Genomic DNA, 15,092 nt, shown 5'->3' on the forward strand with positions numbered 1-15,092 from the left:
ATGATGAGAGAGATTGGATCCTGTTGTAAATTCTATCAGGCCCAGAACATAATTCTTTTTTTTTTTAAAATATATTTTATTGATTTTGTACAGAGAGAAAGGGAGAGAGATAGAGAGCCAGAAACATCGATGAGAGAGAGTCATCGATCAGCCGCCTCTTGCACACCCCCCACTGGGGATATGCCCGCAACCAAGGTACATGCCCTTGACCGGAATCGAACCCGGGATCCTTCAGTCCCCAAGCCAACGCTCTATCCATTGAGCCAAACCGGTCTTGGCCAGAACATAATTCTTGAACATTACAACTGACCACTGAATGGATGCACAGCAACACAGTTTAGCAAATGTTTGGTGCTTATAATCGTATCAGAAATTTTTTTTAAAGGCTTTTAAAATAAATGGAAGGTATATATACATGTAAATCCATTTTTAGCAGCACTGACAGTGGTGTCCAGGTTAAAACATGATTTATCAATCATGATTTCTACAGTGAAACACTTCAAAAATGCCACCACACCCCATATAATTGTTATAAAAATTACAATGGGCTAGCTAGCTACTTTGCCAATAAGTTTTTTGAGAAAATGTCATACAGAAATTAAATTATAAGACTAATCTGGGTGAAGCACATGTTCAAATTAGAATGTCTCTATTAATGTTTTCAGCTTCCTTAAAAAGAACATTATATATATATATGGCCCAGTGCACTCAGGAGCGGTGGAGGTGGGGGAGCTCCTCAGCCTAGCCTGCACCCTCTCGAAGTCCGGGAGCCCTTAGAGGAGGTCCAACTGATGGCTTAGGGCAGTGGTCAGCAAACTCATTAATCAACAGTACAACGATGGAAATTTCTTTTGAGAGCCAAATTTTTTAAACTTCTTCTAATGCCACTTCTTCAAAATAGACTCGCCCAGGCCGTGGTTATTTTGTGGAAGAGCCACACTCAAGGGGCCAAAGAGCCGCATGTGGTTCGTGAGCTGCAGTTTGCCTGCCACGGGCTTAGAGGGATGTCCTAAGCCAGCAGTTGGACATCCTAACCACTGCTGCAGAGGCAGGAGAGGCTCTGGCCACCAGTGCTGCGCTCGCCAGCTGTGAATCCAGCTCAGGGCTTCTGGCTGAGCAGTACTCCCGTGGGAGCACAATGACCACCAGGGGGCAGCTCCTGCATAGAGTGTCCACTCCCTGGTGGTCAGTGTGCATCATAGCAACCAGTCATTCCACCCTTCAGTTGATTTGCATATTAGCTTTTTATTGTATAGGATATTGACAATAAGAATATCCATAAGCTAAATTATTCTTTTACAGACCATTTTGCCACAATGTATGTCACCAATGATGTCAATTTTGTACTAACAGGGGATAATTTTTCTTACAAAGTCTTATTTTCTTGATCATAACTTTCTTAAAAAGTCATAAGTTGGCACAGCAAGGTATCCAAACGTAGGTTAAAATAGTGAAGAAGTTTACTTTTAAGGTGGGATGAAAATGGTTAGTAAGAATGCACTTAGCAAAAAAAAATGTATGCTGGAAAAAAAATGAAGTTTCATGCATTTAATTATTTTTGTCTTCCTTTGCCCAATTTCCCTTCATTAAATCAACATATTGAATACAAAAAACTTCAACTGATGAGTTCTGACAGATATATACATCTGTGAAACCACCACCACAATCAAGATCTAGAACATTTCCAACTATCCCAAAGGCCTGTCTCTGTCCTTGGCCCTGGCAACCACTAATCTGATTTTATCATTATGGATGTTTGCATTTTCTAGAACATTACATCAATGGAAAAATACAATATGTATAATCTGCTGCTTCTTTCATTTAGCATAATGATTCTGAGATTCATCTATGTGGTTGTGTGTATCACAGATCATTGCTTTTTATTGCTGAGTACTACTCCATTGTATGAATATACATTTTGTTTATCCATTCACCTACTGGTGGGTTTGGGTTGCTTCCACTCTTGGGATATGGTGAATAAAGCTGCTCTGAACCTTCATGCACATGTCTCTGTGGTCATTTCTCTTGAGTAAATATCCAGGAGTGGAATTTCTTGGTGGTTTGATAAGGGTGGGGTTAACTTGAATAAACTGCATAAGAATTTTCCAAACTGATTTTTTACATTCTCACCAGCAGTATATGAGCATTTTGGTTGTTCCACATCCTAACCAACACAGTAGGTCAGTCTTTTTGCTTTAGTCATTCTAATGAGTATGCAGTGGTATCTCGGTTGTAATTTACATTTACTTGATGACTAATAATATTGAATATTTTTTTTCATGGACTTATTGATCATTCCTCTTACTCTTTGTGAAATGTATGGTTTTTGTTTTTCCTATCTTTTAATTGAGGTGTCCTATTGGAAAGGGGTTCTTTCTACATACTGGATACAAATCCTTTATCAGACAGATGTATTGCAAATAACTTGCTCCCATTATGTGGTTTAAGGTCTCTTTCATATTCTTAACAGTGTCTTTCAAAAGCTTAATTTTGAGAAAGTCCAAGTATTCACTTTTTTCTCTTTTATAGTTTGTGCTTTTCATATTCTATCTAACGAATATTGAGTTATTCAAGATTATGAAGGTTTTTGCACACTTCCTTCGGTAAGTTTTATGGTTTTAGCTCTTACTTTTAGGGCTTGATTCATTTTGTGTTAATTTTTGTATGGTATGAGGTAGGAGATGATACTCATTTTATACTACATAGATATACATAGACATTTTATTTTATTGAAAAGATTTTCCTTTCCCTGAATTACCCTGACATGTTCATAAAAAAAAAAAAACTGCCCAAAAATATGTGGTCTATTGCTAGATTCCATTGATCTACATATTGATATTATGAATAGAAGAAGAAATGCACATGTATCATTTGGTTATTCAATAAGTAGCAACATTCATCATGACTAATATTAATAATAATAGTAATAAAATCATGTATCCCATCAGCATGCAATGTCAACCATTCTATCTCCAACTCTGACTTATATACTGTATTTTAATTTCACCTCCATAAGTACTCATTATTAACACACTAGCTGCAAGAAATTATTATGTCAGCTTACATATAAATTAGTTAATAACGATTTTAATTTTTTTTAACCAATAGCAAAATTCTAAAACAAGAATTGCCAGGGACAAATTGAGCAAGACATCTTTTCATTTTTGTACTCCTAAGTGGGTAAAGAATTCATTCTAAAATTTCAAACAGAAAGTGGGGGAGGAAATGTAAAATAAAACAAAATTTTATGAGGATCTTTGAATATTTTGTGTTTTGAGTATCTCCAGACATCCCATCCTACTGCTAAGTGGGAAATACAAGAGAGGAGACTATCAGCTTAGGAATGGAGTCTTATTGAAAACAACAACAAAATTAGAAGCTGCATTAGGTCCTGAGTTAAAAAAGAAAAAAAAAAAAGTGCCAGCAATCTGAAACTGAAGGGAAGGGGGTGGTGAGAAGCAGCCAAGACGAGGGGAGGCATGTGATGCATATTTATTAACAGAGCTGATAAAGACTGAAAGATCCTTTTAAACAGGAGTTGTCCCATTAGAGGACTGCCAACTAATAAAACAGGCAGATAAGAAAGCGTGAGTCATGTGAACTTGGCGTCTGGTGCCAGGGAGAGTACATACAATGCGGCTCCAACACACAGTCTTTACTTGTAGCAGGGAGTGACCTGGAGACCTCGCCACGTCCACACGCGTCTCCTTGATTCTTGCTCTGAACCATGTCACAACAAACAGAGCCGTAGCCATGGAAGGGAGGTGTTGCTCACTAGCGCAGTAAGATGCGGTATGGAAACTTTATTAGAACCTTAGATGTAAGAAACACTCTGCTGGGGTTTCATGTTGGATTAAAGTCAGAGCTCTCATGTATAAGGTAAGGCTTTCAGTCTCTGTGGTTTGTGCTAGTTTTGGTCTCCTTCGCAGTGACAGAAAGTGACTTTCACTCATTTCTTTACTCTCTTCCACGGGAGGAGTTTATAGTGAAAGGCAGACAGCAAATTTTCCAGAGTGGCTAGAATATTCAGTGCATTAATTCTACTATCCTCCGCCTTCCACATGGACTAATGAATGAACAGCATATAGTCTTCAGTGCATTTTTAAAATGGGAAAGTGCGCCTTTGACTTATCAGTTGTCAAGACTGCATAGAACTAAAATGACTCCGAGAAACCCAACTCAAAGTGCTGGGTCTGCTTTAGAGAGCCAGGTTTGAGCTGTGGGTTTTCGCCCCCTGTCAGCCTTTCCCCTTTTGTGATTTGTCGGTATAGACCTCACTCAAGACTTCTGCAGCTATTTCAGTGTCCAAAGAGAAATGTGGCCACATTATGTGCCGACGTTAAACATACTTTTATCTCTGCTTTTCTTTCCAGTCAGGTGTTTTATAATAACAAACAGCAACAAAGGCTTTTTTTTTATTTATTATTACTTAAGATATTCAGCAGCTTTTGTCTTCCTAGCGTCAGCAGTAACGTCAGAGGATTGTATCCAAGGAGCTAAATGTGCAGGACCCAGGGTCAGAGCAGCTGAATACACCAACCTCAGAAAACACAGACAATGAATTGCAAATGACACTCAAAACAAAACGAGGAAAAAAACCTTCACACAGAAAACTACAAAAGAACTCTACAGACACTGAATTGGCTTTCTGTACACACTGATCCTGCTTAACTGTGTGTGGTAACTAACCGAATGTTTCAGATACTCATGGCCACAAAATAAAGGCTTGAGGGTGGGGGGGGGGGAATGGAGAGAGAAGTCACAAAAAATAAAAATATTATTTCTTTCCTTCAAGTCTCTTATTTTAAAAACACACACACACCATTCAATGAGTGGAGATAGATGCAGCTCTTTCTATTTCACTCTTCAAACAAACACACTAAAGAAACACACTAAAGAGCGGCATTAGCGATGAAGTGATTAGTCTTCCGTTAATTCTGCTGAAGGTTCTACACAAAAGGTATATTGTTTCAGCTGGGATTCACATCATGAAACAAAATGGTTTGGTAAACCCAATGGAAGTGATAGCCCTTTCATGACACACAGGGTTCAGTACTGTATATTTCAACTTGTTAGCAAGTCAGAAGCGCAAGCGGAAAATCGGCCTCTGCTGCAGCTGAGGATGAATGGGAAAGGCTAAATTGATGAGCCGCTGTTTAGATTTTCCCACTGGGAATTATTCTGAACTGTCGAGGCATTACATCATTCAGGTAAATGGTAGCAGGACAACATGCTTCTTATTTCTTCATGGCCCACCAAAGGGCAATATAAAAACTTGAAAAGAAATACAGTCTCTTTATCCGTAATGAGAAATAAAATTCCTTAATTGTTAAGTTATAGTCAATTGCAGCTGATTCTTGGTAACTGAGAGCTAACTGCATTCTGGTTGTAAACCAAACACAATGCAAAAAACCTTTTAGAGATTTTTTTTAATGAAGTTCCTTACACCATACTTTAAATCAGAGACAAGTCATATTGATGTCATAGACATATGTGAAAATAAAATTTATTACATTTATTAGGATTTAAATTATTTAAAAAAAAAACATTTCAAAATGTTTATAAGCAAAACTTTTTTTGCCTGGTATTCTCTTTGTATCAACTTCAAGATAAAAGCCAAACTCATTAATAAACGGCATCTCTACACCTATAATACACTAAATAGCCACATCAAAGTAGCAAGACTTTCTCATGAAATGGTTGCTTATAATATCCATTATCATAAGGATACCAGTGTCTTTTAAGACTTAGTTCAGTTCTCCTCTTCAGAAACAGCCTACTCTCTAATCTTAAGTGACCTTCCTGCTCTTCTTCCCTTAGATTCTGGCTATGGGTCTATTATAAAATTTATCATACTATATGAATTACATTTTATTTGTTAGTATCTCCTACTAGAGTGTGAACTCCTTGAGGACAGGGCTCTGTCCTCATCTCTATATTTTCAGGTTCCAGCCCCACTATCTGATCTATAGTTGATGCTCAATAAATGTTATAGATGGGTATATAGATAAATTAATAGATGGGAGGATAAAAAGAAAGCAAAATATAAGAAGAAAGGAAAATGAGTTCAGAAACTGGTGTGACATGAATTGGACATTTCAAGAGCTATAGGAGTAATTACATGGTGTAATGGGTCCAATGACTGTCATCCAGACAATTACTAAATACATTCTAATACACTCCATGCATCTTTATTTCCTTTTCCTCTCAACCCTTAACCTTGAGTTTTCCACTCTTTCTTCCATCTCTTTGGATTAACAACTTACATCTCACAGGGCTTTCTCTTCATACTTACTCCTTCATAATTCTGTGACGTTTATGGTATATCCCTTTGTTTAGTCAGGGGGACGAGTTCAGAGAAGTTTTCTCCATTTTTGTTTAAGCTTTAGACATGATAGGGGCAGCTGCAAATATTGCAGAATTCCTTAGGCAACCCTATGAGTTAGGTTAACACTTAGGTGTTAGCAATGCCTGATTAGCCAGACACACAATAGTAGTGAAGTAAGAATAAAGTCATGTCTTTTATCCAAGAATTTAGAAGCAAATTCAAGAAAGGAATCTTACCCATGGCTTGTTTTCCCATAGCACACTGATACGTGTTTCTTGGGGACTGGTTATGATGAGGGTATGGAATCAGGCCCGCGCAAACTCCGAGAAGAGTAAAGGGTTCAATCTCCAAGTGAGTGGTATCTCTAGCAAGTTAATTAAGAATTAGACATCTTAGGCAACAAGGATAAAATAAATTATCACTGAAAGGGTATGAGAATATTACTATCTAAGTCCCCATAGGATCTAGATAATATTTACATTTATATAAATATATATAATAAATTTATATAATAAAACCTCAATAACAAAACTTGATGAAAGCAAAACTGATAAATATATAAACAAATTTCTTAATGATAGAAGTTACTATTATTTGTAGAAAGATAGGAGGAAAACAGTATGGAATATCTGTATAAAAAAGTACTATTATATACTAACTACTACTAACAATAACTAGCATTTATAAAGAAATTATTGAGCATAGAGAAATGCAGATCAAAAACATCCACATGGATAAGTAACTTGCTTTTCTTCACTTTTCCAACTTAGATCAATGAGAAAATTGTATCACCATTTTATTTTATTTATTTTAAATATGTCTGTATTGATTTCAGAGATGGATAGGGAAAGAAAAATAGAAACATCAATGATGAGAATCATTGACTGGCTGCCTCCTGCACGCCCCTCACTGGGGACTGAGCCCACAACCTGGACTTGTGCCGTTGGCCAGAATTGAACCCCGAACTCTTCAGTCGCAAGGTGTCGCTCTATCCACTGAGCCAAACCAGCTAGGCTATATCACCATTTTAGAGGGAGAAATACATCCCCTTTAAGAATCCTATATAATAAAAGCCTAATATTCAAATTGTCCCCTCTGGGAGTTGTTTGACTGGGAGACTGGGAGTTTGACTGTTTGCTATGACATGTGCTGACCACCAGGGGCTGGCACAAAATATGGTGGGCATCAGCAACAAGGTGTTGGCAGTGAGTGGCAGTGGAGGCACTGCAGGCCCTGATGGGCCCCAATGGGAGTGGGATTGTGGTGGGACAGTGGAGCAGGTGAGTGGGCAGTGCTAGGCCAAGGCGGGTGCCAGCGGGGCCCAATTGTCCTGCAGACAGCAACCAGCAGTAGCAGTGGGGAGTGAGGTCACTGCCTGGTTCCCAGGCGCTAAGGGAGGGGGGGGGAGGGGGCAGCTGAGGAGCAGGTGAGGGGGTGGTGGCAGGCGGTGCTGTGGAACTGTGAAGCTGGGGGCATAAGTTAGGGGCCCGATCTCCGCAAGCTACCCCAAGGGACCCCACCCATGCATGAATTCATGCACCAGGCCTCTAGTAGTTATTATAGTCCTAGAGGGGCCAATGCATAGTTGTTAAGCACTTGAAAAGTTAGACTAGTATGACAAAAGGACTGAATTTTTAAATTTTATAATCACCTTACATCTTATTAATTTTAGAGAGGAAGGGAGAGGGATAGACAGAAACACTGATGAGAGAAAAACATCCATCAGCTGCCTCCTATACACCCCCTACTATGGATCAAGCCTGTAACCCAGGCATGTGTCCTGAATGGAAATTGAACGGTGGCCTCGGTTCACGGGTTTACTCTCAACCACTGCACCACACTGGCTGGGCTAATCACCTTAAATTTTAAAACTCATATTTAAATTGAAATAACTTAGTTCAATCATTTTAAACCTTTTAGTTACATTTGTAACAACTTAACATTTGTGAGTCTACTTTTTCCAACTGTGTTCATGAGTTCAGATCAAGAATTTCAAATAAAATTTAGCATACAAATTGAGATGTGCTGTTAGTGCATACCAGATTTTAAAAACTTAAAAGAAAATGTGAGCCCTAACTGGTTTGGCTCAGTGGATAGAGCGTCGGCTTGCAGACTCAAGGATTTCAGTTTAGATTCTGGTCAAGGGCACATACCTTGGTTGTGGGCACATCCCCAGTAGGAGGTGTACAGGAGGCAGCTGCTCAATGTTTGTAACTCTCTATCCCTCTCTGTTCCTCTCTGTAAAAAAAGCAATTTTATATATATATATATATATATATATATATATATATATATATATATATATACTTTATTGACTTTTTACAGAGAGGAACAGAGAGGGATAGAGAGTTAGAAATATCAATGAGAGAGAAACATCAATCAGTTGCACACCCCCTACTGGGGATGTGCCCACAACCAAGGTACATGCTCTTGACCAGAATCGAACCTGGGACCCTTCAGTCCACAGGTCGACACTCTATCCACCGGAGACAAACCGGTTTCAGCAATAAAATACATTTTTTAAAAATGTAAAATATCTCTATTTTTTCATACTGATTACATTTTGACATGACAACATTTTAGATATATTGGGCTAAATAAAATTACTGAAATTAGTTTCATCTTTTTCTTTTTTACTTTTTAAATGTGGCTGCTAGAAATTTTAAGTTATATAGGTGGCTTGCATTTTATTTTTATTGAACAGCTCCACTATAGACATTGAACACAAAATAAGACTTTACGTACTAAGTGTCAGAATCTTTGTTACTTTCATAATACATTTTTGCAGAAAATTCAATTTTGGCTAAATGTTTAAGCAATTCAGAAAATATCTGAGAAAAAGCAGCCAATTATGTTTAGGTCTTTGCTGAAAGTAATAGATATCACAGCCAGGATATGTAGTTGATTGTCTATGCCTTTCTCAAGTGTTTCTGAAGCATACTGGTAACTTTAATAATTTCAATGGCTTATAGTACCTGTAAAGAGAAGTAATTTCCAAGATAACCCAATCCATCATAAAAAAATAATTACAACACACATGACAAAGGACTCCTGCTTATTGATCTTTTTGTGTATTGAATTATGTCTCTAGTTGGGTTATAGAATGAACCCCAATCCTCTTAGACACGTTACACCTTTGTCAGGAGAGGAAAAGTACTTTGAGAGATTCATACCTTTAAGGATTTAAAATTCTGATTGAAAGCATTATTAACTAACTTATAAGTAGACAAAAAAAAGTAGTATATTTCATTTGGTAGCAGGAAACAGAAACGTACTTCCTTGCTAGAGAACATAAATAGTTATCAGCTGGTAGTATTAAACTCCTTATTTAACAATATATTCCCACTTCAGGTAAGCAATACATCAGTAACAAGAAGCAGGCAGCAAGTTATATAAATGTCCTCTAATGCTTCTAAAAATACCACTGTTCTAGCAGAAACACTGTAAACATAGCATCATTTCATGTTTATATTACACGTAAGTTTAGAGGCATCTTAACTGCATACTATGTAGAGAATTCCTGCATTGATAATAAGAATTCAAATGTTCACTGATAAAATCCTCTCGAGAAGAGATAAATACATCTTCTACATATCCTGATTCATTAGTTCAATTTTGTTAATAATTAAATATTAAAATCAGAGCAGCAATTCCTTTTAAAATATAAATACTAAGTATAATGCATATGAAAGATAATTAAGTCTAAAAATGACTTGTTCACAATTTTGTTATAGTCTTATATTGAGATAAATGATGGGTTATGATTTATTATAAAACAGTATACTTCTAGCAAAGCACACAAGAGAAAAATTGAAGATGAAATGGAATGAGAAGGAAGTTCCTATAAGCAGACAGGTTTTACTGAAGGTTGTTATGGATCCTACTTACTTATTAATTGTATGCTCATAGAGTGCAATGTTACAATCATTTTCTTCATTCACATCTAGATATTCAACCAGACTCTCATGTAAGAAATCCTCAAAATTCCTGGGAAAATATAGGTAAAACATACATTACTAAAAAACATTTCAATACAATATTATATACTATGTAATAATGGAAGATCTGGCTTTCATTTACCCAAAGCACCTTTCTCTCCCAGAGAGTTTCAGAACAATGAGATACTTGAAACATGCTGTTCTTGGGTCCTACAATGATCACAAATCACGATCAGTAAAACATCTGTGATTCTTGTCAATCCAGTCCCCATATCTAAAAGTATCTTTGATGAGTTTAGGAACTCCATATGATGAGAGCCCAGTGTCTATTTCAACATATTAATGAAAGTCTGTCTTTTACTACAAACACTTAATAGTACATTAATTTACACCAAGAATCTGGAATCCTCATGATCTAAGTTGATAAATATTTTACAATACCCAAGCAAGTTCACATAGTGAAAAATTGATTTTTAATAGGCTAATATATTTAGTGAGGAGGAATTTAAGGGTTAAAAGTGAAAAGATACTATTCTTTTTAAAAAAATATATATTTTATTGATTTTTTTAGAGAGAGGAAGAGAGAGGGACAGAGAACCAGAAACATCGATGACAGAGAATCATTGATCAGCTGCCTCTTGCACACCCCCTACTGGGGATGTGCCCCCAACCAAGGTACATGCCCTTGACCAGAATCGAATCCGGGACCCTTCAGTCCGCAGGCCATCGCTCTATTCACTGAGCCAAACTTGTTTCAGCAAGATACTATTCTTAAAAGCTCAGATAAAATAATGTTACTGCTGATTATATCATATGAATACTAAGGAGACTCAGAAGTTTTGCTTTTGGCCACACTTACCTGTACCCCTGAGCCAGCTCTTCCATATGCTTATTCGTGACTGCAGGCTTTCGTTTCTTAACAATTATGTAGGGTCTGGAATGGAAAAATAAATTCATAGTAGGTCAACAGAAAAATTAAGTTAGCACAAAAGTTTACTATAGGGAAATGAGGGAATTTTTAAGTATAAGCAAACTTATTTCTGCATTGCTTGAGGATACCAGGTAATTTTTACAGGTGCATGCACAGAGGCTTCTTTTCTCTCTCTCACATGCACATGCACAGACACATCAGCCCATGTCTGTATGTGTGCACAGATACATGTATACACATCCAGTGCTTTTCCAAGTATCTTGTGTAATGCGTGATTCTTAGTGAAAAGACAATTAAAAAATGATTCTCAATAAAGTTTAAAAAGAATATAAATCCTTTAGTGTCATATCTGAATCTGTGTAAATGCATCAAACTAAAAGCATCTCCTATTTTCATACTGGAAATATGTCATCTTCTACCAAAGAAGTCAGCAGGCAGAGAATGGTCACTGAGGTTTACAATGGCATTTTGCAGTGAGGGCCTGATGACTATCCGCTTGTTCAGAGTGATCTGCTTTAGGATAAACATCACTGGGCTACAGAGCAGGCTACCTGAGGCTACACATGACCAAAAAGAGTAGCAGTCAGTTTGCAGAGAATAAAGCCTTTTTACTTTGTAATTTTAGCAGCGTCCTGGTATAAGGTAGAGAGCTTTTGGTCTACATGCTCTGGTAGATTAAACTGTAACTGTCTGCTGATTTGCCTCTGAGGGCTTCGCCACCACGAGGAACACAGACACAAAGGATGGCATGTGGCACTGAAACGTCAAGGGCTGCTGCTGTTTGTTTGGATAAGCAGCTCTTACAGAGGAGCAAGTCACCAGCAGACACTTGTGCAGCCCACCCTAACATCCAAATGACCATTGGAGGACTAATGAGCGCTTTTAAGCAGTTACGAGGAGCTGTGCAATTACGAGTTGCTGAAAAATGAACGGGGTGGACTTTTTGTGGAAATAATCTACAAGGGCTGCAGTTTGCTAGAAGTTCAGGGTAAGGGACCCAGAAGTGATGACAGAGCAGTAGGAGAGGGAGAGGTTCATATTTGGCTACTTCAGTTACCTTTTACTTTTACTCAGTATATTCTAATTCTTCCTGCCAAATCTATGATATGCCATTATAAAATTACTTCTAAGAAAGAATTGGTTTTCTTTTAGACTATGCCATATTATTTTAGATGTAAGGAAAGAGAAAAATCCTAAAGGAGTAACCTAGAAAATGCCATTGCTTTTCCTACCCCTAAATGGACCAGGTCAGCCACAAATAAGCACTTAATATGTGTGCCCTGCACCCTACAAGGACTTCCCACAATCCATGATTTTTCTTCTTGCCATTCCTTAGCTTTTCTCCTTTCCTCCAAGTAACACAATCCTACTCATCCTTCAAAACTCAGTTTATAGTGATAGAACATAGTGTGTAAAAACAATGAGTGTTGAGTCAAATAAACTCCAAAGACTTTCCAATAAAAAGCAAACTCTACCAGTATCTAGCTTTGGGTAAGTTACGTAGTTTCACAAAACCCATTCCATTTGTTAAATGAAAATAATAATAGAACCATAAAGGGTTGAAGGTAAAGCCTTACATATAAAAACATCTATTAACATAAAATAATAAATGACTATCATCTACTTCTGGCATAGTTGGCTGTTATTAATTATTTTTGCTTTTGCCAGCAGACTGAGCTCTCTGACGGCAGAGACGCATTAATCTTTGAATCTTCAGTAGCCAGGATGCATATTCATGAGGTGTTTGCTGACTGAGTGAAATTTATCTTAACAATAAAAAAAGTTAAAGCAGATTCAAAAATAAAAAAGTCTATTTCTTTCCAAAGTAAACATAGATTCTTGAAAACTTTTTTAGCAACTTATACCTGCATAACCTTCCTCCATCAGAAGAAATATAGACACATCGATCTGTAAGATTTGTTGAGATGGAAACAAATTCATTGATGTATCCTGCTCTTCGCATCAGTCGAAATGTATTCACTAGCTTCTTATGGTCTCGAATGACACCCAGGATGTTACCTAAGCAGAAAGAAGAATATTTAAGACAGAAATAAAATAAAAACTACTATTATTAAATAGCTCTTGTTGTGATCATCATCTGTGAAATAAGGAAGGTAGATTTCCCTTCCCAGGGTTAGCTTGAGGATTCTTAGAGGTGCTGGCAGAAAGTGAAGAGTAATAGCTCACTCAATGTTGGCAGTTGGGATACACTAAATGAGGCAGTCAGTTAATCGACATTTTCCTACTCACCAGCCCATGCAGTAAAGGACTGAGTCCTCCCAAAGCGAGAGGAAGAGGAATGTTGGGGCTAAGTGGTCAGGAGGAGCACATGGAGCACAATGATGAGGGGACAGGCAACCAAACCACCAAATCTCAAGTAGAAAGACCAAGGCACATTTGCTAAGAGTTTTGGAGGATTCTGAAGGGGATCGTGAAAGAAACGACTAGAACATGAATGGAAGGAAAGGGACCTTTTTGCCACAGCTGTTGACTCACTGTCGGGGCTGATCTGTTTATTTTTGCAGAATGCCACACATATTTACTTTCAACTTAAAGATATCATGTTGAGGCTTATTCCACTGTGCATACGCTAATAGCTGCAAAAGTACAGAAAGCAGCCAGTCTTTGCAATGTTACCCTCTGGCTCTGATAGCTGTATCCTTTGCAGAATCTGGATGATCCAGGCAATGGGATAATGATTTCTGTTACCCTTTTCATACCTTTATTTTTATTTTATTTTATTAAAATATATTTTATTGATTTTTTTTTACAGAGAGGAAGAGAGAGGGATAGAGAGTTAGAAACATGGATGAGAGAGAAACATTCAGCTGTCTCCTGCACACCCCCCTCTGAGGATGCGCCCACAACTAAGGTACATGCCCTTGACCAGAATCGAACCTGGGACTCTTCAGTCCACAGGTTGATGCTCTATTCACTGAGCCAAACCGGTTTTGGCCTTTTCATACCTTTAAATTAAGGTCAACCTGGGCCCAGGATACTAGCAAAAGTATATTTGTATTTTAAATACATAAATAATAAAGGCTTCCCTTCCCCTCCCCCACAGACTGTTTATGATCAACATGTTTCCATAGTATGCTCACCATTGAGGAAGACGAGAAACACATTTGGGTAAGAGAGCTCTTCTCCACATAATAAATTCACATCTTCTACTCCCAGGTTACTGGCTAATTTAACAATGGGTCCATCTTCCATGTCAGTCGTGATGTGCGTCATAAGGGCCAAGTTTTTAACCAAACCACATGCCTAAAGAACAAAAGATAGTCATTTCTAAGAATGAACACTAGTGATACAAAGTATGGTTTGTGTCTAAAAATAGTTTGACTTTTTGCTGATGTGATGTAAAGCAGTGCAACCTTGTAGGGAACGGGTTAGCAATTTATACAAGTCTTAAAAAAAAGTTCATACCCTTGCCAAGAACGGCTTGGCTCAGTGGATAGAGCGGCGTCAGCCTGTGGACTCAAAGGTTCCAGGTTCGATTCCGGTCGAGGGCATGTACTTTGGTTGCGGGCACATCCCCAGTGGGGGGTGTGCAAGAGGCAGCTGATTGATGATTCTCTCTCATCAATGTTTCTGACTCTCTATTCCTCTCTCTTCCTCTCTGTGAAAAATCAATAAAATATATTTAAAAAAAAAAAAAGTTCATACCATTTAACCAGAAGAATGTATCTTAAGGTCACAAGAAAGGGTATACACATAGATTGAGTGACAGAAATTCTTAGCATTGTACTATTTGAAACTGCAAATAACGAGAGCATCATAAACACCACCATCCCCAAAAGAAAATGATTCCATAAATTGTTATTCCTAGACAATAGAACATCATAATCATTAAGAAGCATTATATAAAAACATTAAAGAAAAACATTGATAAATA

The 15,092-nt window shown here is 37.6% G+C and overlaps 1 protein-coding gene across 9 annotated transcripts in view; it reads right to left on the minus strand.

Moving 5' to 3' along the window:
* POLR3B (RNA polymerase III subunit B) overlaps positions 1-15,092 on the minus strand; it is a 94,221-nt gene that overhangs the window by 36,068 nt on the left and 43,061 nt on the right. For all 9 annotated transcript variants that reach the window (XR_004990884.2, XM_036454837.2, XM_036454838.2 and 6 more), the window contains 5 exons: positions 14,299-14,461; positions 13,063-13,216; positions 11,126-11,200; positions 10,217-10,315; positions 6,565-6,692 (listed from right to left, as the gene is read on the minus strand). Coding sequence is in view for 8 of the 9 variants with exons in the window: in XM_036454837.2 (XP_036310730.1) it covers positions 6,565-6,692; positions 10,217-10,315; positions 11,126-11,200; positions 13,063-13,216; positions 14,299-14,461 (619 nt within the window). In the remaining variant the exon portion in view is untranslated. The remainder of the gene's footprint in view (positions 1-6,564; positions 6,693-10,216; positions 10,316-11,125; positions 11,201-13,062; positions 13,217-14,298; positions 14,462-15,092) is intronic.

This window comes from Pipistrellus kuhlii, unplaced genomic scaffold (genome assembly GCF_014108245.1).
Source record: "Pipistrellus kuhlii isolate mPipKuh1 unplaced genomic scaffold, mPipKuh1.p scaffold_m20_p_3, whole genome shotgun sequence".
Lineage (NCBI taxonomy): Eukaryota > Metazoa > Chordata > Mammalia > Chiroptera > Vespertilionidae > Pipistrellus > Pipistrellus kuhlii.